General features: G+C 35.6%; 1 protein-coding gene across 8 annotated transcripts in view; it reads right to left on the bottom strand.

Annotated features, from left to right (window-relative positions):
- EIF4G3 (eukaryotic translation initiation factor 4 gamma 3) overlaps nt 1-27,144 on the bottom strand; it is a 252,487-nt gene that overhangs the window by 164,624 nt on the left and 60,719 nt on the right. For all 8 annotated transcript variants that reach the window (XM_074218211.1, XM_074218213.1, XM_074218215.1 and 5 more), the window contains exon 4: nt 23,527-23,577. In XM_074218211.1, coding sequence (XP_074074312.1) covers nt 23,527-23,577 — 51 coding nt within the window. The remainder of the gene's footprint in view (nt 1-23,526; nt 23,578-27,144) is intronic.

The raw sequence follows: 27,144 nt of genomic DNA, 5'->3' as shown, positions 1-27,144 counted from the left end.
TATGGATATATCTACAGAAGTGAGTAGTCAACAATAAGATCATCACAGGATCACATATCAGTGATGGAAAGAACCTGAATGTCACCCTGTCTGACCCAAAGGTAAGAAAAGGTAAGAAAACTCCAAAGAAGATGATTTCTATACAAAATGTTAGAGATACTAAGTGCAAACTTGTATCCTCTGACTTTAAAGACAAAAATTCAGTGTCTTACAAACCACCTAAAACTGACATTGGAACAAGAAACAGTAGCAGAGTGAGCCAAAGGTTGAATTTTTCTGTTGCTTGGCAGGGTAGGATTGGCCCTATCTATGAATCCCTTTACCTATACAAATAAATTGCTGCTTGCTGCATGCGGTTAGTTTAATTTACTGAAAAAGGTATTGAATGCAGAATAAAGACTGTACCTTTTAACTTCAGGACTTCTACCAACCCCAAGTGTTCTGATACAGACTACCTCTCTGTTGCATTTCTAAGACTCCTGAACCAACAAGAGTCAAAATGGAAGGAGGAATTCCAGTTACTTCATTCCCTAGAACTAGAACAAGGGAGAGAGCCATGGGAAGCAGTAGAACAATGGTCCACCTCACCTTATGTCTTTTTTATGTCAATGTATCCCGTGTGGCTGATGTGCCACTAAAGCTCCTGAGAGTGCCTCTGGAGTTTGGTGGGGCTGTGTTTCTGTCCCCTTCAAGACTGGGACAAGACTAAAGCAGCTGCTACAGAGAGAAGAGGAGGGGGAAGAGAAGTCTTTTTAAAATGACTTCTCTTGACACCAGACTCAAGTTCCAGCTCCCACAACCTGTTCTGGAGGCCTTCTCTCCCCAGCTCTGTCTTCTGAGTCCTACTATTTCCCTTTAGGCACTCACCTGAACAAAACTGGAACATTCTCTGTCCCTCAGTTTAAACTCTTCTCTTCTTCTAGGAGGTTTTTCTACCTCTTCATACCTTTCAATTTCCTAGCCATACTTCACTCCAGATTCACTGCTGCCTTGATAATCATAGCATTTCACAGTTGGAAGGAATCTCTGGAGCCACCTAATGTTCGCTTAAATAACTCCAGTGAAGGGGAAACCAGAACCTCCCAAGGAACCCATTCCCCTTTGGAAGAAGCTCTACATGCTAAGTTTTCCCATCCTAGAGCTTAAATCTACCACTTGGCAACTCTCATACCCTGGCTCTAGTCCTGCCTCTGTAGCCAAGAACAAGCCTCTCTTTCTTCCATATGAGAATCTCCCTCCCCCCTACACCCCCACCCCAAATGCTATGAAGAATGCTACTTTGTCTTCTCTAATTCTTCTCTTTTCTATATTAAATGGCACTAGTTACATCAAATGAACCTCATATTGCATGAGATAAAGGCCCTTCATCATGGCTAGCAGCCCCTGGGCAGTGCCTAGCTTGGAAATGCCCTTCTTAACAATGCACCATCCTGAACTGAACATCAAATCACAGATATTCTCTGATCATGGAGGACTATGGAGACCAGCACGTCCGCATTCCATTAAAGTTTCTCTTCACATAATCCAACCTAGCAATAACTTCCCAGAAGATCACACCAAGTATGTCCAGACCTTTTTTCTGACAAACTGCTTTTTAATTTCTTACTTGTACTTTTCCATTTGTTGTTCTGAATCTGAATATAAGACTTTATACTTATCTCCATCATATTTCATCACATTATATTCAATCCAGTGTTCTAAGTTCTCTTTTTCAATCATATCATCCACATGTTAGTTCATGCCAAAGTGATGGATAAAAATGATAGACCCATTGAACAATTAGTTCAATGTCATGAAGAGTCTCTAGAGATCTCCTTATAAATTGACATGAGCCATTAATAACTATTCTTTGGTTCCAACCAAAGGGCCACTTCTGAATCCATACAGCCCATCTCTTCAGCTTTTCTGCAAACCCCATCAAAATGTCAAATACTTTCCTCAAACTGAGTTAAACTAGTTTTTAGCAATTCCATTAATCTCCCTGCTTAATAACTAATCAGACAAGAAAACAAGACTAGTTCTCATCCTTGAAGAGCAAGCCTTACCAAAAATAAACACTGTGGCATAGTGGATAGAGCACTGGCCCTGGAGTCAGGAGTCCCTAAGTTCAAATTCGGCCTCAGACACTTAATAATGACCTAGCTGTGTGGCCTTGGACAAGCCACTTAACCCCATTTGCCTTGCAAAAACCTTTAAAAAAAAAAAAAGCATTGTTCCAGCTCCCTAAGCATCTTAAGTGCAAGATGTCAGAGGCTCTTTTGTTTCTCTGGCCCTCAAGGTCAAGCCTAGTACCTGAGTTTAACATAACCACTGAGACCTGATTCCTTTCACATTTACCCTTTAGTAGATACATACACACACAGCCCGGTGACCTTTAGTCATCTCAAGGACTCCAATGAAAGTGATAAACCATCACAACTCCGCTCCATAGACTGAATGTTCTTTTTTCCTGATGGTAGCTGTGGATATGTATCATGCTTCCACAGAGTTGGAAAGGCTTCTTTACCCTCAGAGGGTTGAGGGCCACTCTCAACAACTGGAGCCATAATATGACTCTAGATGATCATTCTTTGACAGGATTCTGTTTGTGCAAAAGGACAGTGCAAAGATGGATGATGGCAGGGTCTTTGGCTAAACAGCAATCCTCTCAGCAGAAGAATCAGAGATCATAGAGGCTATCTTAAGAGCCAGATGGCCCTGGCTGCTTTGCTGAGTATATCTGCTACTCCAAAGAAAGCAAACTGACAGTATATATTGAATGATGTCAGCCTATCTTGAGACAGCACTAGAAGCGACCCAGATTCTTTCATGGATTAGAAGTGGACAACCTGAAAGTTGTTCTCAGATTCTCGGACCCAGCTGGGTTTGAATAACATCTTTCTTGCCTTGTAAAAGGCAATTCACCCACAGATCCATTCCATTCTTCATCAAAGCTGACCTTCACTGGGCAGTAGAAGGGTCCCTTCAGGACTTCAGAGAACACATATTATGTTCAGTCCTGGACGTCACATTTTTGTAAGAACACAGATGAGCTCTAGCATCCAGAGAAGAACCAGCAGGTTGGTGCAGGGAATCCAGGTGGCACCAAAAGAGGATCTACAGGGATGTTTAGCCTGAAGAAGGACTTTTAAAAAGCAGGACATGAGAACTGTCTTTGTGACAGATTCAACTTTTGCTTGCCCCCAGAAAACACAACAAAGATATGATGGAGAGGGTCCTTAAAAGAAAAATGAACTATCTCTACAAGGAAGCTAGCTTCTCCTCTCTGGAAGTGATAGAAAGGACCATTCTTCAGAAGTGGTATGACTACTGAGACCCTTCTGGTCCTCTGAGTCTAGGAGACTTCTGATGTTCTGTCAGAATTAAGAATGCTGACATGGTTTAATGAGCTAGAAAAAACTTGTAAGTAAATTCATATGGAGAAATAAAAAGTCAAGAATTTCCAGGGATGCAATAAAAAAAAGGGCAAAAGTCCCTGCACCCTGGAGTCCCTGCACCAACCTGCTGGTTCTTCTCTGGATGCTAGAGCTCATCTGTGTTCTTACAAAAATGTGACGTCCAGGACTGAACATAACCCTACCAGATCTAAAATTATAAGCATCAGTCATCAAAACTGTCTGGTATTGGCTAAGAAATAAAATAGTGGATCAGTGGAATAGACTAGGTGCAATAGCAGGAAATGATTATAGTAATCTGCTGTTTGATAAACCCAAGAGTCCAGCTTTTGGGAAAAAACTCTCTTTTTGATAAAAACTGTTGGGAAAATTGGAAATTAGTATGGAAAAAACTTGGACTAGCCCAACACCTTACACCCTATACCAAAATAAGATCAAAATGGATACAGAATTTAGACATAAAAAACAGTATTATAAGCAAACTAGGAGAGATCAAAGAGTAGTTTATCTGTCAGATCTATGGAAAGGAAAGTAATTTATGACCAAAGAAGAGATGGAGAATATCATTTAAAAATAAACTAGATAATTTCAATTATTCAATTAAATAGCTTTTGCATAGATAAAACCACTATAACCAAGATCAAAAGAAATATAGTAAACTGGGAAACAATTTTTACAAAGTATTTCTGACAAAGGACTAATTTCTAAAATATACAGAGAACCAAGTCAAATTTTTTAAAAAAAATAAGCCATTCGGGGCAGCTAGGTGGTGCAGTGGATAGAGCCCTGGCCCTGGAATCAGGAATACCTGAGTTCAAATTTGACTTCAGACATTTAATAATTGCCTAGCTGTATGACCATGGGCAAGTCACTTAATCCCACTGCCTTAAATAAATTAAAAAAAAATTTAAAAAACAAACAAAAAAACCAAGCCATTCCCCAATTGACAAATGGTCAAAGGATATACAAAGACAATTTACAGATGAGGAAATCAAAGTGATCCATGGTCTTATGAAAAATTTCTTTATGTCACTATTTATTAGAGAAATGCAAATTAAATCATCTCTGAGATATCACCTCACACCTCCAAACTGGCCAATATGTCCAGAAAGGACAATGATCAGTGCTGGAAGGGCTGTGGGAAATTGGGGACACTAATGCATTGTTGGTAGAGCTTGTGAACTCATCTAGCCTTTCTGGAGAGCAATTTGGAATTACACCCAAAGGTCAACAAAAATGTCCTTTGACCCAGAAACTGCCACTACTGGGTCTATACCTTGAAGAAATAATGAAAAAGGGTAAAAACATCACTTATACAAAAATATTCATAGCAGCTCTGTGGTGGCAAAGAATTGGAAACTGCGTGAATGTCCATCAATTAGAGAATGGCTGAACAAATTGTGGTATATGTGTATGTTATGGAACATTATTGTTCAATTAGAAACCAGGAGGGACAGGAATTCAGGGAACCCTGGAGAGATTTGCATGAACTGATGCTGAGTGAGGTGAGAAGAACCAGAAGAACATGTACACCCTAACAGCAACATGGGGGCAATGATCAATTGCCCAACTTGCTCATTCCATCAGTGCAACAACAATCAGGAACAATTTTGGGCTATCTGTGAAGGAGAATAACATCTGTATCAGAGAAAGAACTGTGGAGTTTGAACAAAGACCAAAGGCTATTACCTTCAATCTTAAAAAAAAAAGTTATCTTATGTAATTTTGCTATCTCATACTTTATTTTTTTTCCCTTAAGGATAGGATTTGTCTCTCATCACACTCATCTTAGATCAATGTATACCATGAAAACAATGTAAAGAATAACAGACTGCCTTCTGTGGGGGATGGGGGAGGGAAGTGAGATTAGGGGGAAAATTGTAAAATTCAAAATAAATAAATAACAATTTTTTTAAAAAGAATGCTGACAAGGAATGTCAATGGCAAAACAAGGGCAGGAGTCAAAGAAGTTGACATCAGTACTGTCCATACTCCAGAGAATAAAATATCTATTTTAACATGTGGGTCCTACTTCAGAACGCACCATGGTTGCTGTTGTTCAGCTGTTGCAGCTGATTCTTAGTGCCTCTGTTGGGGAGTTTTTGGCAAAGATACTAGAATGGTTTGCCATTTCCTTCTTCAGTTCATTTAACAAATGAGGAAACTGTGGCAAATACTTAAGTGAGTTGCCCAGAGTCACACAGCTAGAAGTGAAACCAATTTGAATTCAGATCTTCATGACTCCAGGCCTGATGTTTTCTCCGCTGTACCCCCATTGCCCCATCTAGCTGACACCACCAGGCCAATGTACAATAGTAACATGGAAAAAAGTGGTAACTCATCTATCTGGCTCTCTGTGTGTTCATAAACATACTTGTACACACACACACACACACACACACACACACAGGTACACACATTCTTCAGCTGTAAACAAAGTTATGGTGCCTCCTTCAAAATTCTTGGTGCCAGATATGGGCAGGCATGAAATTCAATCTCATATCCCCCTGATGCCTTCTGCCACTATCTGGTACTTTATCCCCATCTTGTAGGAAGAAGAAGCTTTCCTCCTTGCAAGGCAACTCCCTGACATGCACAAGCAATCTCATTCCAGTCCATCTTTTCCGACACACTGCTTCTCCTATCATCCCTACTCTCTCTTCACCACTGCCTATAAAAAGGTTTACATCTCCCCCTCAACCTCTTAATACTTTCTCCCTTGATCTTTCCATTCACTCTATCTCCCTACATTTCTCCTCCCTTTTGGTGGCTAAGCTCTTTGCAACAGCCTCCTACAATAGGTAATTTGCCTTTCCTCTCTGGCTCTTCTGAATTCTTTTCACTCTTACTTCTCACTTTATCATTAAATAGAAACTGCTCTCTCCATAATTATATCTACTGAAAGCTTAACTTTCACAATCTGCATCATGCTATTTTTTCTGCAGCCTTTGAGAAAAGCCAATCCACCCACTCTGCCTTGATTCCTCTCTAGGTTTTTGTGACACTGCTCTCTCTTGATTTGATGGCTCTTCATCCAGGTCACTCATTAAACATGGGATACCTTAAATCTTTCTACTTCCAAACTTCCTTAGAACTGTTGAAGGTGTTACCTTCTTTTCAGTCACTCAGGGTCAGATCTACAATGGAATCCTTGACTTGCCACTATCTCAGCCTTTGGATCTGATCTCCTGACACATCCTACTGATTTTTCCTTTGTAGCATTCCTGCTTTCCTCCAGCACTGTTTCCACTAGGTATAAGCCTTCTTCCCCTGTTAAAGCCATTTGCTGGTTGGCTGACCAGTCAGTATCTCCCCACTTGAGTTCATCCTCCACCCAGCTGTCAAAAGATCCTAGAGAAGAACAAGAAACCTGACCATGTCTCTTCAGAGACTTCCTGTCATCTCCAGGATCAAATAAATATCAAATCTTCTGCTTGACCCTTCAGAGCTTGATCCTTTCCTACCTTTCTAGTTTTCTTACACCTTATTGACCCCCAGGATTCTTTGATCCAGTGCTATTGGCCTCTATATTGCTTCCTCAAACAAGAGTGGAAAGAGCAAAGTGAATCAGGACTATGAAATTCTTACTAAACCAGGTCTGGTTGCTAAGCTCTTTGTCAAAATTATCACACTAGACCCTTTGCTATATTATCACCCCATTTTATACTTGAGGAACCTGAGGCAGATGAACTGACTTGCTCAGGGTCACATGGCTAGTCAGAGTCCATGGCCTTGTTGAACTCCGGTCTCCTGGACTCCAGGTCCAGCATCCCATGCACCATGGTACCACAGAGCTGACTGCAGACAAGGCCCTCACTGTCTTCCATGCTGGGAATGCTCTCAATCCTCATCTCTACCTTCCTCCAAGTCCCAGATAAAGTTCCACAGAAGTCTCTCTTGACCTTTCTTCATCCCAGTACTTTCTCTTTGGTGGTTATTTCTAATTTATTCTACAAAAGGATTGTTTGCTCATGGTTATCTACACTGCCTCCCCATTTGATGGTGAGCTTCTTGGAGAGAAGGGTTGTTCCGGACCTTTCTGTGGATGCCCAGGGTTTGGTACATTGTCTGGACCACATAACAGGAACTTAATCAAGGCTAGGTCTCTAAATGACGGGGCTGAGACACCAACATCTTAGATTCTCACTAAAATTAAATGAGCTAAACTCTTCTTTTCTTAAATCACTCCCAAAATTACTCCTCAAATTCTTAACCATAACATATTTCTGATCTTTGAGAACTTTCAGGTATTACAGACCCCAGGTGTGAGACTACAAAATTTAGGGCCTAGATTCTCGACCAGAAAAATCTAAATATCCCAGAAATCTCCCGTCTACTCAGTGGTTTTAAAATGATCATAAAGAAGTTCAGTAAAATTAGAAATGGTAGCTCCTGAAAACCAAGCCTTATATATCCAAAAGTGGAAATAAAACCTTGTCTAAAATATCCTACAATTAACCATGGGCTTCATCCAGATCCTGAGCCAGCATTCAACTACACAAACAGCCTGGTAATGAGAGCTCCAATTCTCACCAGCTAGATTTATTCATTGACAGTACCTATGGTGGAAAAAAATTAGGAGGAAGAATATCTTCTATCCTTCTACATTCCTCACTAGAACCATTGTATTAGCACAAAAGCAGAAGTAATGAATAATTATGTCTCTGAACGACATTTTCATCCAAGACTGCTACAACCTTCCAACAGAATCTTTCATATTGCCCCTCAAGGGGCAAGCTGGCAAAGACTGTGATATGCACATTGGACAACCAAGAAAGATATGTCTTCGTAGAAATATAATAAATAGAAAATGGTCTTTTGGAACTAATCAAATCCACATGTACACATACACAGTTCAACACATATCCACAACCTCTTTCAGAGTCACGTGAATTGAGTATTTCAAGGTCAGCAGGAAAAGAGCAGAGTTGATTTATTGACTTGGGAATTCTGTCGGTGGCAACAGAGTGGCCTAAACTGTTCTAGTACCAGCTTTTTGCCAAATTGCTGAAATCCCAGCTACAGGAGAAGTTCCACTTAACCATGTGGATAAGAGCAGGTAGCTCATCCATGGAACCACCAAAAGTAAAGGCCATAATGATGCACAGCAGAGGAACACATCTTTTTGGAGAGAAAGATATTCGAACATGTGAAGACACATCTGTCAAGAAGGAAGGACAAATGATGTCCAGAAATCTAAAATGGAGTAGACTGCTGAAAACACTTTTTCCTACAATCGAGCTATTTATAAGACCTGTTCTCATTAAAGTATTAGAATAATGAAATGCAAGCCAACAGGTCCTGTTAAAAACTGATTATTCCATGTAAGGTCCTGAGGTAAGTACTAAAGAAGATAAAATATAAAAAATGACAATGTCATTCTCAAGGAGAGTGCAATCTAATATGGAGGACAGATGGACTTCATACACACTGAATTATGATAAAGGTGAAAATATAATCTGGATTTAAAGAAGGAAGTAAAAATAATGAACTACATAAATAAAATAGGTGAGAAAGAGAACACATTCAGAAAGGTGGATAAATTTCCATTTAAATGAAGAGAAAGATTCCCAAAAAAGGAGAAATTCAGAGAAATTGCATTCACTATGAATTAGTGGGAGATGGGAGGGGCAGGATAAGTTTAGAGAACAGTTACTTTTCTAATCTAGCCAGAACATGGAGGATGTAAAGGAAATAGTTTGTAATAGGGCTTGAAAGATCATGAAGAGGGGCAGCTAGGTGGGGCAGTGGATAGAGCAACCGCCCTGGAGTTAGGAGTACCTGAGTTCAAATGCAGCCTCAGACACATAATAATTACCTAGTTGTGTGGCCCCGGGCAAGCCACTTGACCCCTTTTGCCTTGCAAAAAAAAAAAAAAACCCTAAAAAAAGATCATGAAGAATCTTAAAATGGCATGGTTGGGACTTTTGACATTTCAAATTTAAAATTAAAATTTATAAGCTAATTTTCTACCTTCAACTTCTCACTGGAAGATAAAGACCCTAAGATGGAGAAGCTGATCTCCAATAGCAGCTCAGTAATGAATTTTTAGCACATCCAAAGGTCAAATAGTAAAAGAATTGAATCATGCTGACTTTTGCATTCTTGCCACTAATGAATCTTGAAGAAAAAGGTTTTAACCAAACCAAATAATAGCTCATATGTATTGACTTGGTAAGTAAGAGATTTTTATTATGGGTTCAAAATAAATGGGAAAATATCTTTGGGACATCATAATATATATTTGCAAAACTATAACCATAAAATCACTTCTACATAGCTTACATGCTATTAAATGCTCTTATTACAAGGAGCTAGAAAAATTACATTAGAAATTTTGACAAAATCTTCCAAATTAAATTAATATATAATTTAATACTTAATGGCATCAATATAAAGATTTAAAAAAGTATTTTTTTTTTTTTTGGTTTTTGCAAGGCAAACGGGGTCAAGGCCACACAGCTAGGTAATTATTAAGTGTCTGAGACTGGATTTGAACCCAGGTACTCCTGACTCCAGGGCCGGTGCTTTATCCATTATGCCACCTAGCCCCCCCCCAAAGGAATTTTTTTTAAAATTGCAAAAACAAAATACAGAGGTAAGAAATGAGACCCCAGGTGTTAGAACCAGTAGAAGTCTCAGATCTATATAACATGAATAATTTCTTCAAGATAGAGAGTTGGAAGATGCTAGTAACAAGAAGCATAAAAAAATGACTCAAATAATTAAACTGAGTAGTGAACCATTCACTACTAATATCAAAGTCTGCACTATAACAGTTGTAAGTATACAGTATATACTATAATATTTGCTATACTGTAAAACTGACTTGTTACAAGTATAAAATCAGCAGAAAACCAGATGAATAAAAATTAAATACCATCTAGCATAAAATTAAAATACTCCTTATTATGATGAGCTCTTCCCTGTAGAATACAGAAAAATAAATATTGTTGGTGACCATTTCTGAAAACAGTGTAAACTGATATAAATCAATTGCCACAATGAAAATGAGAACCTAGAAGCAACACCACTTAGAAAAAATTTCTAATCCTAGTGAGAGAGATATGAAAACCATGGGTAACTCCATTCTAGAACAAACTCACTTGAAAATTCTTATGGAATAGAACAAGGTAATATGAACAACTTCACCTTATAAACCAGCAGCAAGATACTATAAGGGAAAAACAAGCACAAGGGAAACCTGGAGAGAGACCAAAGTAAATAAAATCATCCTAAGTTTATTTAAAGATCAAATACAGACATACAGACATAGACAATGACAAAGATCTACACAAAAAGCCACATACACATGCAAGACCAAAGCATGGAAATTTTGTTATTACCATGTTATGCTTAATATACTTTTTTATAGAAAGAAAAAACTTGCATAAAGACTCCTATCTCCAGAACATCTCTATATTCAACAAGCAGCTAAGCTCACCACTGGCAGTTACTTGATAATGAAGGTACCTAGACTCATGGTCATGGTTCACATTTTCACATACAATACTTTCTTTTCTTTGAAATGCTCATGTTTTAGAAGTTCATAATAAACAGAGAAAATTTATATAACAAATAGCTGAAGCTGAAAAGTCTTAAAAAAGAGAATATGAAAAACACTTGTACACATTAACAACTACACACATTTTTCACCATCCTGAACCCTAAAATCACTTTTTTTCCTCCCAAAAATCATAGTCCTGAAGGTGTTTCATGAAGCAATAGGAAAGGATACTGGACAACCCAGACAAAATAGACAGAAGCAATAATTTGATGTTTAAAGGAATTAATTCTCCAAAGTATACAAAAGAAAAAAGAATACTAAAGATCCACAAAATATTGACCCTTATAATATTATCAACACACTCTAACCCCCAAAAAAGAATGGAAGAAATTTAAATAACTATCAACCTGTATGACCATGTAGCCCATCTCAATACATTCTTCACTGGAATAATCAAAAAGTCCAATGAGATATATTACATAAAGATTTCAGAAGAGGACAAGCTGCCTGTCACAGTGGCATTCTGTACTAGACCATAGTTTTATAGAGATGTACAATTGACCAAAGGGCATCAAAAACACAAAGATTCAAAAAGGCAGGTTGAAGAGTCATTTCATTCAACAGATTTAACACTACCTTACTTAAAGGCTCTCTCCAAACAAGATGTCTCTCATGTCCATTTTAAAAATTATACAAGACTTCTTAGAAGATCTGACAGAAAAGACTAAGTCTGCTTTCTGTGGGGGGTGGGGGAGGGAAGCAAGATTGGGGGAAAATTGTAAAATACAAAATAAATAAAATCTTTCAAAAAAAAAAAGGAGATCTGACAGAGAAAACTTTGTTTAATCACTATACAATTATCAATACCAAGCAAGGCATAGAACAGGAACACATAATTGCCAAAGGTGCTTGCCACAAACCATATACAGCTGAATCTAAATTTCTTAAAGATTAAGATCTTCTAGAAACTCTTATTTGTGAATGACATAATGATTGTAAAATGTCCCAGAATAATGCAGAGCATCCAGAAAAGATACCTAATGGTTCAAAAGTCCTACAAAATTAGACAGACAAGAGAAACCACATGCTCAGATAGAAATATAAAGAATATATGCAACTGCACAAAAATTTTGAATAGATGGGGGCGGCTTAGGTGGCACAGTGGATAAAGCACCAGCCCTGAGTCCAGTCTCAGACACTTAGTAATTACCTAGCTGTGTGGCCTTGGGCAAGCTACTTAACTCCATTTGCCTTAACCTAAAAAAAAATTTTTTTTAATAGAAACAGGAAAAAATAATAAGATGGGACTAAAATGAAAGGATGAAACCTATGACACAACTGAAACCAAAAAATGAAATAGAAAATCGACAAAGTGGATGAAAGTCATACAAATTTAACCAATAAACTGTTGTCCAAGAATTAGCTAAGAGAGCCAAGTCATGAAGATTTGATTATAAAAACTAAGGAGGGGGTGGCTAGGTGGCGTAGTGGATAAAGCACCAGCCCTGGAGTCAGGAGTACCTGGGTTCAAATCCAGTCTCGGACACTTAATAATTACCTAGCTGTGTGACCTTAGGTGAGTCATTTAGCCTCATTACCTTGCAGAAACAAAAAAAAAAAATTGAAATGCCTCAAACCAATTCTGGAATGGTACAGTTAGCAAAAGGTATGAATAAGACTCCTCTAGACTGAGACAACTTAAAAGGCCTAAAGAGATACTGATGACATGGTAGACTGGTCAACAGTGGTGGAGCTTGGTGATAGCAACAAAATCGGCAAAAGTTCTGGGAGCTCTCAAGCTAGAAATAGTAAGGAGACTTAGCAACTAGTCACAAAAGGATTACAGGGGATGGAGTTTGACAACTCCATTACCTATATCCATTTCTGGATCATAATTCAAGTGAGGGGAAGAATATTTGAGAGATAGTATCACTTCCTATCCAAAGAGATCAGGGACCTAAGCAAGAGCATCACTTACACAGCCAAGGGTTCAGGGTCCCTTCCTGGTAAGGGCAGAATACCAACCAGGAAGTCAGTGGCCACTCCAAATCACCCCACCTTGAAAGCACTGAAAACTTCCCAACCTTGAAAACTAGCTCAAAAGTTTGAGACAAAGCCCCTCCCTGTTGCAAGCCTAAAACAGAACCCCAAAATAACAAAATTCCAAATCAAGAAAAAGAAGGGGAAAGAGAAAACCACCACCACCACCACCACCACAACAACAAAACAACTCCTAGGCTGGGAGAGTCAAAACACAAATTGAGAACAAGAAAATGGAGTCACAACAGCTACAAACAAAGCCCCAAATAGACAAAAAAAAGTTTATTGGATATAAATTCAACAATTATTATTGTAAGAGTTTAAAAATTTTTCCAAATCAGAGTGGTGTTAGTATGGAAGAAACTTACATTAGACCAACACCTCACACCCTTTACCAGGATAGGATCCAAATGGTTACAGGACTTAAAGACATAAAAACAATACTGTAAGCAAATTAGAAGATCAAGGATTAGTTTACCTGTCAGATCTATGGAAAGGGGAGCAATTTATGACTAAGGGTTGGAGAACATCACCAAAAACCAATTAGATGATTTCGATTACATTAAATTAAAAAGCTTTTGCACAGATAAAACCACTGTAACCAAGATCAAAAGAAATGTAGTAAATTGGGAAACAATCTTTACAACTAATGTTTCTGACAAAGGACTCATTTCTAAAATATACAGAGAACTGAGTCATGTTTTTAAAACAAAAAGCCATTCTCCAATTGACAAATGGTCAAAGGATATACAAAGGCAATTTACAGATGAGGAGATCAAAGCAATTTGTAGCTATATGAAAAATTGCTCTAAATCATTAATAATTAGAGAAATGCAAATTAAAGCTTCTCTGAGGTACCACCTCACACCTCTCAGATTGGCCAATATGACCAGGAAGGATAATGATCATTGTTGGAAGAGCTGTGGGAAATCTGGGACACTATTGCACTGTTGGTGGAGCTGTGAACTCATCCAACCTTTCTGGAGAGCTATTTGGAACTATGCCCAAAGGGCAACAAAAATGTGCATACCCTTTGACCCAGCAATACCACTTACTGGGTCTGTACCCTGAAGAGATGACAAAAAAGGGTAAAAACATCACTTGTACAAAAATATTTATAGCAGCCCTATTTGTGGTGGCAAAGAATTGGAAATCAAGTAAATGTCCTTCAAATGGGGAATGGCTTAGCAAACTGTGATATATGTATATCATGGAACACTATTGTTCTATTAAAAACCAGGAGGGACGGGATTTCAGGGAAGCCTGGAGGAATTGGCATGAACTGATGGTGAGTGAGATGAGCAGAACGAGAAGAACATTGTACACCATAACAGCAACATGGGGGCGACGATCAACCTGAATGGACTTGCTCATTCCATCAGCACAACAATAGGGAACAATTTGGGGCTATCTGCAAAGGAGAGTGCCATCTGTATCCAGATAAGGAGCTGTGGAGTTTGAACAAAGTTCAAGGGCTATTTCCTTTAATTTAGAAAAAAAAACATAGCTTAAGACTTCTTGTCTCTTCCTTAAGGATATAATTTTTCTCTCTCATCACACTCAATTTGGATCAATGTACAACACGGAAACAAAGTAAAGACTGACAGATTGCTTTCTGTGGGGGGAAGTAAGATTGGGGGTGAAATTGTAAAACTCAAATAATATCTTTAATTAAAAAAATAAAACTTTATATTAAAGAATAAAAAAGGGGTGGCTAGGTGGCATAGTGGATAAAGCACCAGCCTTGGAGTCAGGAGTACCTGGGTTTAAATCTGGTCTCAGACACTTAATAATTACATAGCTGTGTGGCCTTAGGCAAGCCACTTAACCCCATTTGCCTTGGCAAAAACCTAAAAAAAAAATTTTAAAAAAGAATTAAAAAAAACATCACATTTGCTTTACACTAAAAAAATAAAAATAAATCAGAGTGGTAGGGATGTCTAGGTGGCACAGTGGATAGAGCACCAGCCCTGGAGTCAGGAATACCCCAGTTCAAATCCGGCCTCAGGCACTTAATAATTACCTAGCTGTGTGGCCTTGGGCAAGCCACTTAACCCCATTGCCTTGAAAAATCTAAATCAGAGTGGTAGAAGAAAAATTGATGGAATGAAGGCTAAAGAAAAAAATTATAAAAAGATAATTAACAGCTTGGTAAAAGAGGCACAAAAATAAAAAAAAATAACACCTTAAAAAAACAGAACTGATCTAATGTTAAAAAAATTAACTAATGAAAATAACTTATTTAAAAGCAAAAACTGGACATAAACTCACTGAAAAATAATTTCTTAAAAATCCATGAACACCAAGAAAAAACAAAACAAAGTCAAAGAATGAAAAATAGAAGGTAGCTTATTGGAAAAATGACTGACCTGTAAAATAGATCAAAGAAAGATAATTGAAGAATTACTGGATTACCTGAAAGCCACCATATCATATTTCAAGAAATTATCAGGGAAAACTGCCCTGAACCTCAGCATCATAGAACCTGAGGGTAAAAGTGAAACTGCAAGAATCTAGCAATCATCACCTAAAAAAGAACTCAAAATGAAAACTGCACGGAATAGTATGACCCAATTCCAGAGCTCCTAGAAAGAGAAACATGCCTCTAAATAGCAAGAAAGGAAAATATTTAAATTTCATGGATTTCAAGATCACACAAGATGTGGCAACTACCATAATAAAGGAGCAGAAAGCTTGAAAGGGGATATTCGGGAAGGCAAAAGAGCTGAGATTATAACCATGAATAGCTATTCCATAAAACTGAGTACAATCAGGAGGAGCCAAGATGGTGACAAGAAAGGATCGAGTCTTAGGCGCTCTCTGATAAAACTCATCAGCTAAGGACTCTAATTAAACTTTCGAAAGACAGAACCCACAGAGGGACCCAGGGAGGCAGTTCTCCTACTCAAGGTAACCTGGAAAAGAGTAGAAAGGCTCTGCTCCCTGGGGTTGGAGGGGCGGCCCACCAGAGGTGTGGCCCACCAAAGCAAAAGAACTTCAGCCTCCCAGAGGCAGCCCCAGGGCTGCTAGGAAGAGTCCTATTAAATTCTCTTTATGCCATAAATTTGATTTCGATATCTAAATCAGGAAGAGAAAAAAATAGGAACAGAAATTTATAGACTGATTTCCTTAATTTATAGACTAATTTCCTTTCAAAAGTGTTAAATAAAATACTAACAAGTAGATTACAACAATATATCACAAAGATCTATGATCAGGAGGCATTTATACCAAAAGATATCAATAACAACAAAAGCCATGTAATTATGTCAACACATATAGAAAAAGCCTTTGACAAAATATAATACCCATTCCTATTAAAAACACTAGAAAGTATAGGAATCAATGGAGCCTTTTTTAAAATGTTAAAGAGCTGCTATCTATAACCAAGAGTAAGTATTATCTGTACCTGGTATAAATTTGAAGTCTTCCCAATAAAATCACGTGAAGCAAGGATGTCCATCATTTCCACTATTATTCAATATTGTATTAGAAATGCTAACTATAGCAATAAGACAAGAAAAAGAATACAGATGATATGAAAGTATCTGTAGAGAACTCTAGAGAATCAACTTTTTTAAAAACATCAGTAAAGTTACAAACTATAAAATAGTTCCATACAAATCATCAGCAATTCTACATATTACCAATAAATCCTAGCAAGAAGAAATGGAAACAGAAATTCCATTTAATATATCTGCTGACAATATAAAATACACAGAATTTGAACTACCAAGACAAACCCAGAGATTGTATGAATATAATTACAAAACACTCACAGAACAAAGTTAAAAGATAAGCAATTGGAAAAATATTAATTGCTCATGGTTTGACCAAGGCAATACCTAAGTTAATTTATTCATTCAGTATCATAGCAATGAAACTACCAAATGATTTTTAATAGAGCGGGAAAAAATAAAGATGAAATTCACCTGGAAGAGCAAAAAGTCAAGGGAATTCAATGCAGTTTCAGATTTCAAAGTATATTATAAAGCAATAATCAAAACAATATGTACTAAGAAATAAAATGATAGAAGAGAATAGGTATATAACATATAGTAGGAAATGACCAGAGTAATATAGTGATTCAAAAACCCAAAATCCAAAATTTGAGGGGTAAGAACTCAACATTTTACAAAAATTACTGGGAAAATTGAAAAGCAGAAATATTTTCCTGCGCAGTATAATAAAAAGATCAAAATGGATAAATGATTTCGATATAAAGGGTTATATCATCAGTAAATTAGGGGAACATGGAAGAGTTTATCTGACAGATTAATGGTTAAAAAAGAGTTTAAGAACAAACAAGAGATGAAGGGAATTACAGGAAGCAAAATAACTTTGGCTACATGAAATTTAAAAAATTTTCACAATCAAAATTAATACAGCTAAAAGCAAAAGGAAAACAGTAAGTTGGGGAAAATGTGCAAGAAATTTCTTTGATAAAGGCTCATTTCTCAAAATACATAAGGAACTGAGTCATAGTTATAAAAATAAGAAACATTGTTCAGTTGATGAATGATTGAAGGATATAAAAAGAGGCAGTTTTTAGACAAAGAAATAAAAGCTATCAATAGAGTCACATAAAAAGAATTTTTCTAAATCACTACTTATTGGAGAAATGAAAATTAAACAACTCTGAGATACCACCTCACACCTATCAGGTGGGCTAACATGAATGAAAAAGAAAATGACAAATACTGGTGGGGATGTGGAAAAAATGAAGAAACTAATGAACTGGAGAAACTAATGAACTGCAACTATTCCAACCACTCTGGAGAATGATTTGAAACTCCTCTCAAAAGAGTATAAAATTGTGCATGCCCCTTAACCCTGCAGGACCACTACTTAATCTGTATCCCAAAGAGATCAAAGAAAAGATAAAAAATTTATTTGTACAGAAACTTTTATAGCAGTTTTTTTGGTGGTCACAAAGAACTAGAAATCGAGAGGATACTCATCAAGTGGGAAATAGCTAAAGTAATTGTTGTATATGATTGTGATGGAATACTATTGTGCTATAAGAAATGGTGAACAGAATTATTTCAGAAAAAGCTGGGAAGATTTACATGAACTGATGAAAGTAATATGAGCAGGAAAACATTATGCACAATATTAGCAATATTTAAAAGATGATCAACTGTTTAAGACTTATCATTCCCAATAAAATCAGAGGTGAAACAAAGAATCCATTATCACCACTACTATTCAATATTGTACTAGAAATGTTAGCTTCAGCAATAAGACAAGAAAAAGAAATTGAAGGAATTAGAATAGGGAAGGAGGAGACAAAACTCTCACTCTTTGCAGATGACATGATGGTATACCTAAAGAATGCCAAAAACTGATCTAAAAAACTAGGTTGAGCTAATATAATAAAAATGACAATTCTACCAAAACTAAACTACTTGTTTAGAGCCCTACTAATCAAAATTCCAAAAAATTTAATGAGTAAGAAAAAGTTGTAAGTAAATTTATATGGAGAAATAAAAAGTCAAAAATTTCCAGGGATTCAATGAAAAAAAGTGCAAAAGAATGCTGCTTAGCCTTACCAGATCTAAAAATTATATCATAAAGCATCAGTCCTCAAAACTGTCTGGTACTGGCTAAGAAATAGTGTTGAAACTGCGGTATATGTATGTCATGGAACACTATTGTTCTATTATAAACCAGGACATATGGGAATTCAGGGAAGCCTGGAGGGATTTGGATAAACTGATGCTGAGTCAGATGAGCAGAACCAGAAAAACACTGTACACCCTAACAGCAACATGGGGGTGATGATCAACCTTAATGAACTCGCTCATCCCTTCAAGTGCCAACAACAGCGACAATTTTGGGCTATCTGCAATGGAGAAAACCATCTGTATCCAGAGAAAGAATTATGGACTTTCAACAAAGACAAAAGATTATTACCTTCAAGTTAGAAAAAAGGTTATATTATTATGTAATTTTATAATCTCATATTTTATTTTTCTTCCTTAAGAATATGATTTCTCTGTCATCACAGTCAACTGAGATCAATGCATAACATGGAACCAATGTTAAGACTAAACAGAACGCCTTCTTTAGGGGATGGGGAGGGAAGAAAGAATGGGGGGAAATTGTAAAACTCAAAATAACATCTTTCTTAAAAAAATAAAGTAAAATAAAATGCTAAGATCTAAAAAACAACCAACTTATCAAAGACTGATCAAGAAAATGATTTAAAACAATTTCACAGTATTGATGATGAAAATTACAATCTACCTCCAGAGAAAGAACTGATGAACTCTGAATGCAGAATGCAATATTTTATTTTTATTTGTTTTATTTTGTTTTTATTTTCTTTTACAACATGGTATTATAGAAATTATTTTCTTTTACAACATGGTATTATAGAAATAAGATTTGCATGAACTTAGAAGTATAATGGAAACCAAACTTATTTACTTATTTATTCTTATTTATTTATCTATTTATCTATCTATTTGTTTGGTTATTTGTTTTTAGGTTTTTGTGAGGCAAATGGGGTTAAGTGGCTGCCCAAGGCCACACAGCTAGGTCATTATTAAGTGTCTGAGGCTGGATTTGAACTCAGGCCCTGCCCTAGGGCCAGTGCTCTATCTGATGTACCACCTAGCTGCCCCTGCTTTGTTTTCTTAATAAGGAAAGAGGAAGAGGGAGGGAATTTGGATCTCAAAATTTGAAAACATTATTGTTAAAAATATTTTACATGTAATTGGGAAACATTTAATGAAATAAGTTAGACTAATTTTTTTAAAAAGAGGATAATTTTAATTTTAAGGAACTTCAGAATCAATTCAGATCATGACAAAAATTGCAACATACCATTTACTTTGGGTTACACAAGTTTAACAGCTGAGATATCTTTAAAATACCATCAAAAGACTAGGAGGATTATATACTAAAAGCTGACTATTCTTTAAAAACTGCCAGATAACAAATCTCCATGCTATCAATACAAATACTAAAAATATTCTTGAAAATTCAATAAATAAATCAAGACAGAATTGACACCTAAAACCATCTGGAAATGACATTAAAATTTAAGAACAACACTGCTTATTAGATGCAGCCATAGCAAATACTGAAAACTGCCAATTTATATGGGATGAAAAACTTTTAAAACATAAAGATCTAGGGGCAGCTGGGTGGCACCATGGATGGAGCATGGGCCCTGGAGTCAGGAGAACCTGAGTTCAAATCTGACCTCAGACACTTAATAATGACCTAGCTGTGTGGCCTTGGGCAAGCCACTTAACCCCATTGCCTTGCAAAACAAAAAACAAACAAACCATCAAAAAACAAAATCTGTCCAGAAAAAAAAGAAAAAGAAAAACCAGCATGGGATTGGGACAAGTCAAATGTCTTCTTTTTTCCTTTCTGCCCTTTTAATGTTTCAAAGCTTATATTCCAATATTTATATTAATTCAATTATAAAAAGCAACCCAATTCCTTTATCTGCTTACCTAGTATGAAATAGAGATTTAAACTAAAATTATTATATTGTATAAATATTTATATTAAATAAAAAATATTTATATAATGCCTTATGGTTTGCAAATTGATAATATGTTATCAGATTTGATCCTCACAACAACCCTGTGAGGTAGATTCCATCATTAGTCCCATTTTATAGATAAGGAAAATGAGGGGAAAATAATGGGTGACTTCCCTAGAGATACAAAGTTAACAAGTATTTGAGGCAAGATCTAAACTAGGGTCTTCCTGAGTCCAAGTCCAGTAGAATTAATCATGACACAACATAGTTACTTTTATTATTGTGGAAAAACAATAGCAAGATCCTGTCAAACAGAGCTGAAAGTGAGGTCCAGAGGGACCAGGGTAGGGACCCAGTCCACTAATCCTGGGGACAATGCTCTGGGACCCGTCTGACTACACAAATGAACCGACATGAACCAACACAAATGAGCCCCAGAAACCACCGCCAGTGGAGAGACTCACAAAGTCAGCGTTGAAGGAAACAAAAAACCAAATCAAAGTATCAAAGATCTCAGGAAGAAGAAAACTCAAAATACTTTAAAAACAAGTGGATAATTAACAGAAAAAAAAAAACTTAACAGAAGGAAATTTGACCTCCAGATCTACAAATTGAATTCAGCAAACTGCTACAGGGCTCCAGAGAAAGAACTGATAAACTCTGACTGCAGATTGCAACACAGAGAGAAGGGAGACAGAGGACACTCTGGAATTTGAGGAGGACATGGAACATAACAAACTATTCCTGATTGATTTAAAAAAGAAATGAGAATTATGACATCAAATTCTAAGTCCTACAGAGCAAAAATAATGAGAATAAAAAAACTAGAATCTACAATAGCAAGACTCACTCAAAAAACAAGAAAAGCGAAGAGATTGGGAATGCGAATACACAGAAGTGAAGGACAATCCTGAAGAAAAGTAATAATATGAAAGGAAAATACGCTCGCTATGTAGGAAAAACGTGCTAATCTAGAAGGTAGGATGCATAAAGTCAATCTAAGGATCACTTCCATGAAAAACATGATAGAAAATAAAAGAAAGAAGCCTTTAATACTGTAATGCAGGAAAGTAAGAGAACTGCCTAGAACTTCTCAACACAGAAAATTAAATACCAATTGAATGAATTCACAGACCACCTCCAGTGGGAAAAAACCAAGGTGGCAAACTCAAAATAACACATTGGTTAAATTTAGCAAATCACTTCCGGAACAAGTTGGGAAAGCTGTCAGTAGAAAAAACTTAAAATAAAAAGAAAAGGAAATTCAAATAATACAAGATTATTCTGCACCCACCAAAAGACAGAAGAGAGAAAGGAATAATGTTCCAAATTCTAAAGGAGCTCAGGATATTGCTCAGAGTTACTTATTCTGCAATTCTAAGCTTAATCACAACTTAAAAAAAAAGAACTTTCAATATATAAAGTCTGCAGAATGGTGGGGGGGGGGCGGGAAGAAAAAACAAGAATGCAAGGGATGAGGGATGGGGAGGTGGGGGTTCTTATCAAGGGGCAGTGTCTTTGTCCCCTGCAGGAACTGGCTTTGTTCCAAGAGTGAGGCACAATGGAAAAAGTGAATCCTTAAGGCATGCTCTACAAGTCAGTGACAGAAACTGTCAGAGAGAAGAGCCCAGAACAGATAGGTTAGAAAGTATGAGGAATACAGAGAAATAGAGAGATGATTATAAGGATCAGGAACAAAAGAATGAGAATCTCTAGAATAGACAAAAAGAGAAGACAGATAATGAAGAGAGTAGGAGATATCTTTCTGGAAAGGGCTACAAAAATAATGACATTTTATTTTTTTTTAGGTTTTTTTGCAAGGCAATTGGGGTTAAGTGGCTTGCCCAAGCCCAAACAGTCAGGTAATTACCAAGTGTCTGAGACCAGATTTGAACCCAGGTACTCCTGACTCCAGGGCCGGTGCTTTATCCACTGCACCACCTAGCCACCCCAAGACTAGAATCCTTAAGGTCCTCCACCATTTAGCACTGATGAATAGATTTATTTGAGGGGTAGAGGAGGGAAAAACATACTTGACTGAAAGGAATATAAGAGAGAAAGAATCAAATAATTGGATAAAAGCAGAAAGGAAAAAGAAATAATCAAAACTCCCAAAGTGGTTAGGAAAGAATAGGGATGAAGGACAAAAGAGTCTTCGGGCATAGTCACATAAAAAAAATAATAAATGAAGTAATAGAGTTCCATTTTTACAGCAAGTGAAAAAAACACCATGCTCAGAGATATAAATCAAAGAAAATGTAAACATAAGTCTCATAATTTTAAATTTAATTTAATTAAACAATCCAATAAAAAAGAAAAAAATACAAGAAAACAAAACCCTGTAATCTCTTGCATATAAGGAATACATTAAAAAAAAACAGATACATCTCTGCCCTCCCCCACCAAAAAAAAAAACCCTTAAGGGATAGGAAAAAACTCACTATACATCACCATGTATTCACTATGAATATCTAAAAAAAGCAGGGGCTGCAATCATAACAACAAAGCAAAAAAAAATTATAATTAAATTAAAAATAAAATAAGGGACAAATAAGGAACTACATTATAGTGCAATGAATCCTAAGCAACCTACCAATATTAGTAATAAAAATATATTTCAAATACCTTAGCATCCAAATTCACAAAGTAAACATTAACTGAACTATAAGAAGACATGGAGAATAATACAATAGTGGCAGGAGACTTCAATATCCCTCCTCTCTTGGTTTTAAGTCTAACAGAAAGATAAACAAAATGGAAAATAAAGAACTGGACAAATTGCTGGATAAATTAGGGTTAAAGAATATACATAATTCTTCAACACAAAATGGATTTTTAAAAAATTAGCATATATTAGGAAACAAAGAAGTGGCAAACAAATATTGAGGCAGAAATAGTTAATATATCCTTTAAAGACCATAACACAATAAAAATTGTCATTGCTTAAAGGATTACAAACAAAAATCAGACTCAAATGGAGATTTAACTAGGAAATCCTAATTAATGAATGATTCACAGAACAAATCATAGAAACAATTAATACTTATGTGAAAGAAAATGATAATGATGAAACAACATACCAAAATTTCTGGGATGCAGTTAAAGGAGTCCTCAGGGGAAAAATCATATCTCTACAAACATACATTAAAACAAAATAGAAAAAGAGAGGATTAATGAACTGAATATGCATTTAAAAAAAATAGAAAGCCAACAAATAAACCTAAAATAAGCACAAAAGAGGAGACACTAAACATTAGGGGAGAAAAAGATAAATAGAAACAAAGAAATATAATAAAGTTAGTTATTTGAAAAGACTAATAAAACTTGATAAATCTTTAGCTAATTTGATTTAAAATGAAAGGGAAGAAAATCAAATCAATAAAATAGCTAATGACGAAGATGAAATCATAGAAAAAGAAAAAAATTATAACATAATATGTACAGTTATGTCAACAAAACTGTAAACTCTAAGGAAACAGATGAAAACCTCCAAAAATATAAAATATCCAAACTGTAAGGTCAGTTAAATATCTTAAAAAACTTAATCTCAGAAAGGGAAATAGATCTAACTACAGAGGAACTTCCAAAACAAAAATATAATAAAAAACAAAATGGATGAATTTATAGGAGAACTATATCAAACTTTTAAAGGACAATACTTCACAAATTATTCTCAAATATTGAGAAAGAAGGCTCCTCACTATAATCCTTTTATTAGAAAATTTAAACCTAATACCTAAACCAGGGAAATATGAAACACAGAAGGTAAATTCCATAGCAATATCACTAATGAATATTAACTAAAAAAATTTAAATAAAATCAATTTAAATTGACTATAGTTGTTTATCCAGAAAATCATTCCTTTTGATTGGGGAATTTATGCCAAAGATGCAAGGATAGTTTAGCATTAGGAAAACAAACAATATAATTAATCATATTAAAAATTTTTAAATCCAAAACCACATAATCATCTCAATAAATGCAGAAAAAGTCTGACAAAGATTTTTTTCACACTAAAAACCTGACAAAGAACGGGCAAAGAAGGACTTTTTTTTAATAATATAAAAATCATCCATCTAAAATCAAAAGCAAGCATTACATGCAAAGTGATGATTTCAATAGAAGCTTTCTCAATAAATAAGGCAAGGATGCCTAGACTCCCCATTATTATTTGAAATAGTTCTAGAAATGCTAGCAACAGGAGAAAGACAAAAGAAAGAAATTAAAGGCATAAAGACAGATAAAAGTGAGATAAAACCATCCTTATTTGTTGCTAACTTGAAAAACTACAGAATTAGCAAAGATTCAAATTGCTATGTTTAAAAACTAGAAAAATTGCAGATTTCAAAAATAAATCCTCAAAAAATCAATGGACTATATAATTTATATTACACATAATAATTATGTTATATAATAAGATATTTCATTATAATAATATTTACAAGATCCTAGAAAGAAAAATAGAAAAGGAAATCTCATTTCAAAAATCTACAAAATACATAAAATATTTGGGGCTTGACCTGCTAAAGAAGAGACTTGCATGGTTTATTTTCAAAATACTCCTTAAAGAAATAAAGAATTGGAAGAATATTAAATGTTTAAGTCTAGGTCATGCCAACATAATAAAATGATAATACTTTCAAAGTTAATTTATACTTTTAATGCCTTATATCAAGCAAATTATTAAGAGGATAATAGGATTTGATCAAATAACAACAAAATGCATTTTAAAAAACAAAAAATCTAGATCAACAAGGGAAATTAGGAAGAGGTATGAAGAAATGAGAAATAGCCCCTCCAAAGCTCAAAATCTAATAAAGCAGGAGTCATCAAAATCATCTGGTACTGTTTAAAAAAACAGAGAAATAGCTCAATGGAACAGATGAAACCAAGGAGATTCAGAAACAACAGAACTCATTACCCAGTGTTTCATAAAACAGAAAACAAATTTCCTAGGAAAGAGCTCCCATTTGATTAAAAACTGCTAGGAAAACTGGAAAGCAGTCTAGCAGAAATTAGAACAACATTTTATATATTATACAATTATATTCTAAATAGATATATATGATCTAAATATCAATGATCAGATAGAAAAAATCAGAAATACATACCATATTACCTTTCATAATAGGAAACATATTCTTAACCAAAAGATAGAGGTAGTTTAAAAAGATAAAATAGATACCTTTGAAAAGCTGCAGAAAATTAATGTGCCTAGGATAAAATGGAAGTGGTTCAAAAGACAGGAAAAAAGTATAAAATTTTTCTAATAAGGATTTGGTATTCAAATTATATAAACAATTAATAAATTTATTAAGACAAATAGTCATTATCAAATAAATAAGTGGTCAAAGGAAATACACAAACAGTTCTGAAAGAATTGAAAAGCATTCAGAATCACAATAAAGAATGCTCCAAATCACTAACAATAAAAGAAAAGCCAATCAAAACAACCCTGAAGTGTCATCTCAAACTCTGCAAATTGGCAAAGATGACCAAAAAGAAAAAAACTGAGTGGAGAGCTACATTATTACACTGTTGGTGGAGCTGTGAAATGGTTCAACTGTTTTGCAAAGCATTCTGGAATATATAAATAAAGTTACTAAAATGCTCATAACCTTTTTAGTCAAAGATTCCATTACTGGATTTATATAAACCCCAAGAAAACCACTGATAAGAAAGACCCCTTAAACACCAAAATATTTACAGCAGCTTTTTTGTGACAAGAAAGAATATATCTTTTAATTGGAGGTACATAATGTAATAGAATACACTTGTAAAAAAAATTCATGTAATAAATACAGAGAAGTCTGGGAAGACATATATGACATGATACAAAAGAAACTGAGCAGTCAAGAAAACAATCTACACAGTAACTACAACTATAAACAGAAAGAACCAAAGACACAAAAATCAAAAGTAAATGCAGCAAAAGCTCAAGAATGATTTGAAAAAAAAAGAGATATGAAGGATATTATCATAGAAGTGAGTGACCACAGATGACAGCGACTGCACGTTTCTGAATTTTTTTCAACAAATCAATTAGTTGTCATTGATTTTTTCCTTTATAAATACAATTTATTATATGGGATAGCTGGGAAGTGTAGAAGGAGGAATAGGAAAACCACCAGAATGTAAACTACAAAAGGCCATTTAAAAACATTTAGCTTCAAAAAGATAGTAGGATTGTGACTTGTCCTCTTTTGTCTGAACTGCATCAAAAAAAAAAAAAGATGAGAAGGACAAAGAATGGCACTAAGAGTCAATCAGGTTATGGAGGAATGACTCCCCCAGCAGGCACACATGCCAGGATCTGATGAGGCTTTCCCCTTTGCAAAGGCTACTACAGCTTCCAAGGACTGATTCTGGAGTGCACACAGCAACACCTACCACTTCAATGAGGACAAAATGGAAGGAACAAGCATTTATTAAGTGCCTACACCATGCAGCAGGTACTTTGCTAAGCACATCATAAATAAGATTGTCATAAGAACCTTCAGAGCTGGGGGCTATTCCTCTCCCTGTCTTATACATGAGGATACCCCATCTTATGTATGAAGCAGAGATGAGGCAAATTGCCCAACTGAGGTCACAGGCAAGTGTTCCTGATTTCAGACCAATGTCCTCGACTACGGAGGCATCAATTTAAAAGCCAACCTGTGGGAAGACCTCAGGTCTTCATTATTGGCCAGACCAC

This window comes from Macrotis lagotis, chromosome 1 (genome assembly GCF_037893015.1).
Source record: "Macrotis lagotis isolate mMagLag1 chromosome 1, bilby.v1.9.chrom.fasta, whole genome shotgun sequence".
In the NCBI taxonomy this organism is placed as follows: Eukaryota; Metazoa; Chordata; class Mammalia; order Peramelemorphia; family Peramelidae; genus Macrotis; species Macrotis lagotis.
This window is presented reverse-complemented; position numbering and strand designations above follow the sequence as displayed.